This window comes from Notothenia coriiceps, unplaced genomic scaffold, assembly GCF_000735185.1.
Source record: "Notothenia coriiceps isolate Sejong01 unplaced genomic scaffold, NC01 NC01_scaffold00023949, whole genome shotgun sequence".
Classification (NCBI taxonomy): Eukaryota; Metazoa; Chordata; class Actinopteri; order Perciformes; family Nototheniidae; genus Notothenia; species Notothenia coriiceps.
Genome location: NW_011356650.1, coordinates 13 through 2,860, shown reverse-complemented (window position 1 = coordinate 2,860; position 2,848 = coordinate 13). Strand labels below are relative to the sequence as shown.

The 2,848-nt window shown below is 40.2% G+C and overlaps 1 protein-coding gene across 1 annotated transcript; it reads right to left on the bottom strand.

Annotated features, from left to right (window-relative positions):
- Positions 1-277: 277 nt before the first annotated feature.
- On the bottom strand, positions 278-1,901 carry LOC104954807 (ER membrane protein complex subunit 9-like; the record flags this gene model as incomplete). The annotated part of the gene is made up of 4 exons (XM_010781992.1): positions 1,653-1,901; positions 1,174-1,377; positions 492-568; positions 278-362 (listed from the first exon to the last, which is right to left on the bottom strand). Coding segments are annotated over exons 2-4 (357 nt in total), but the record flags the coding sequence as incomplete, so codon positions are not given.
- Positions 1,902-2,848: the final 947 nt, after the last annotated feature.

The following is a 2,848-nucleotide window of genomic DNA, read 5'->3' as shown; positions in this document are numbered from 1 at the left end:
ATCACGGCAGTATTTAGTTTAGACAGTAGCTGCCGGTAGAATCTCCCCTCAGCCCCCTCCTTTTTTATTTTGTATATATATATATATATAATTTTTTTTAAGCTTTATACCCAAATCAGCACTTTTGAAACAGGAAGTGAAATAGAGGGATATGAGGCATGGCTAGAATGGGTGATCTGTTTGGTATTTTGAGCGAAACACTTTATAGACATGTTTTCTATATATTCGTATATATCTGAGACCTATACTATTGCCTAAAAATAGCATGATAGGTGACCTTTAAATCTCTTACCATTAACAAAACTGCATGGTCAAACTGCTCAGAAATCTTATCCGCTATCTTCATTGCACATGGTGTCGGGCTGTGGGGTTTAAGGGAAGAACACAGATTTAACAGAAAGTTTGAAAGGTTAACATTTGACCAAAACTGAACTTACCAACATATTTGAACATTTTACTAAACGTTCAATAGTAAAAAACAGGAAACTAACCTGCTGTCTGTCACACAGGCGTTGGCTTGATAGTATCCCACTATCCTCTGCTTAGTCTGTGAACACCACACATCAACCTGAAACCAGAGAGCAAACCAAAACATTAAGACATCAATTATCTCAAATGCAAAACTAGAAACTCTTACAGAAAGAGTTTTGGGGACTCTTCTCATCACAAGAAAGCTTCCTCTGCAGCACAAGAGCCAGTAAAGTCATTTGATCTGGTATAAAAACCTATTAGAGTTAGTTTCAAAAGTTAATCATTCATTGCCCATTAATATGGTAAAAGGTATAGTCAATAAAACACTAATTAGATTTAGAGTGCAACAATATTTGAAGGAGATGAAAGATGGGACAATCATATCGATTTAAAAGTCAGCTGTTCATTGACTGAGATTCATTGACCCAGTTTCCTTTACCATTGCCCAATAGTTTAATGTTGACTAGATTACACAGCATGGCACAAAATATTAGAAAATCGGAACATTAAACCAATAGATGAGGGCTGAGGATGTTTTTGGAAATTGTTTTTAACTTGGCTCTAACTCTGCAAAAAGGACGTGTGTATATTCCAGCTACCTGAATAAAGTCACACTTTGAAGTGTAGCATCCCCCAGTTTGGAATTAGTATGATAACTCAGTAAGGGGATCTGAATAGTTATTTCACCATGAGTCCTCCTACCTGTGTCAGGGCCAGCTGGGTGATGGGAGCCAGGGGCAGGTGGGAGTGAAGCAGCGGGACACAGTCTGTCACACACACAGCCCCGCCTGCAGAGCTGGAGGACAGCAGCAGCCCGTTGATGCTGCACCGAGGGAACAGAGAGGCGTGCAGGAACATCTTCACATAGGCCCGACAAGACAGCTCCACCTCACCCATGATGACTTACTGAGAGAAGAACACAGAGACAAAGACAGTAAAAACTGGCTTCAAAAGACGCCCAGCGGAGGCTAAATGTACGCATACATCACATGTGAACAAAATAGATCATTCCCACAAGTAGTAGTCAACAATTCACACCATAAATCAGGAAAATAAGCCCCCCAGACCTTGTGTTTATTTCAATGGATGTGACGTTAGCTCAGGGATCAAGCTAACCGGCTGCTCCTTTAATATGTATTAGCATTAGCATGCTAGCAAACCAGAGCTGAATTAAATCTTACCTTCTGAAATATGAGATATAATATAGTAAGCGTAGCCTCGACAAACCGATCCGTACTTTGCAATTATCAAATATAGCTGTTCATACGGGTTTAGAAGCGGCTGTAATGTTTTAGGAGAGCTGTTACGGCTAACTGTTTTACTTGACAGAAAGACAGAAATCGTCTGAACGTGTTTCCGGTTCCGCCCATTGGAGTTTCTTCTTCCGATTGGCCGATTCTGTGATCCAATAGGCGCTGGGCTACATGCACTAGGGTTCGTGACGTAATACTGCTAATTGGTCCAACAAAGTGCCAATCATTAGCAGCTGACTTTTTACAGCAGTGTGACCCAGTGGCGTAGCTGTGGGTGGGCCCCGCAAAAGTGTACCACATTCAGACGGAGGAATTCACCGGGTTTGACTCTTTCTAGCAGCTCTGTAGCCCCATCCACGAGTAACGTTTCCACGTCAGGTGTTATGTATGCTATCAGCAACACACGGAGTTAACTACATTATACAAACATGGGTTAATGATTAGAGGTAACTGAGTTATTTATTTTGTTAAAGTTTCAGCTATTCTGTTTACAGTGCTGTCATCAGATTATTTAATACGATTTGTTAAAACATTGTTGTTTCTTTTGATGTGAAATATTATGTATTTAATTTAAATAAAAAGCATTGTTAGTTTTGTTCACAATTTGTTTAGTAAATTTACCTTGTTTTTTTTCTCCAAAAGAACCGATAAAAGTACCGTTAAAAGGACCGGATCGATAAAAGTTCAAACCTTAACGATACCCATCCCTGTCAGTTTTACACACATTCTGAGGCCGCCGTGCCTATGTTTTTATTTTCACTGCTAATTTATGCTTATTGCATTAAAAAAATCATTAATGAAGTTTCAGCTCAGACCCCACGCTTAATATGTCTCCCCTGGCCCACCTACATTTCTCCAGGCCCACCCACACAATAATTCCTGGCTACGCCACTGGTGTGACCTCGGTTAGTGCTAGATCGCTAGATGCGTTTGATTTAGGATTACAGTGAAATACACAGTAAGGGATTTATTTTATTTTTTTAAAAAGGGGAGAGATTTGTTTGCGAGTGTGCTCGTAAACAACTAACTCTCACTCCTCTTCACTGTCCTCCGGATTCCTGCAGGACTCCAGAGTCGCGAAGAGCCCATGCAAAATTAAATTAAATGAGTCTACTTTTACTACC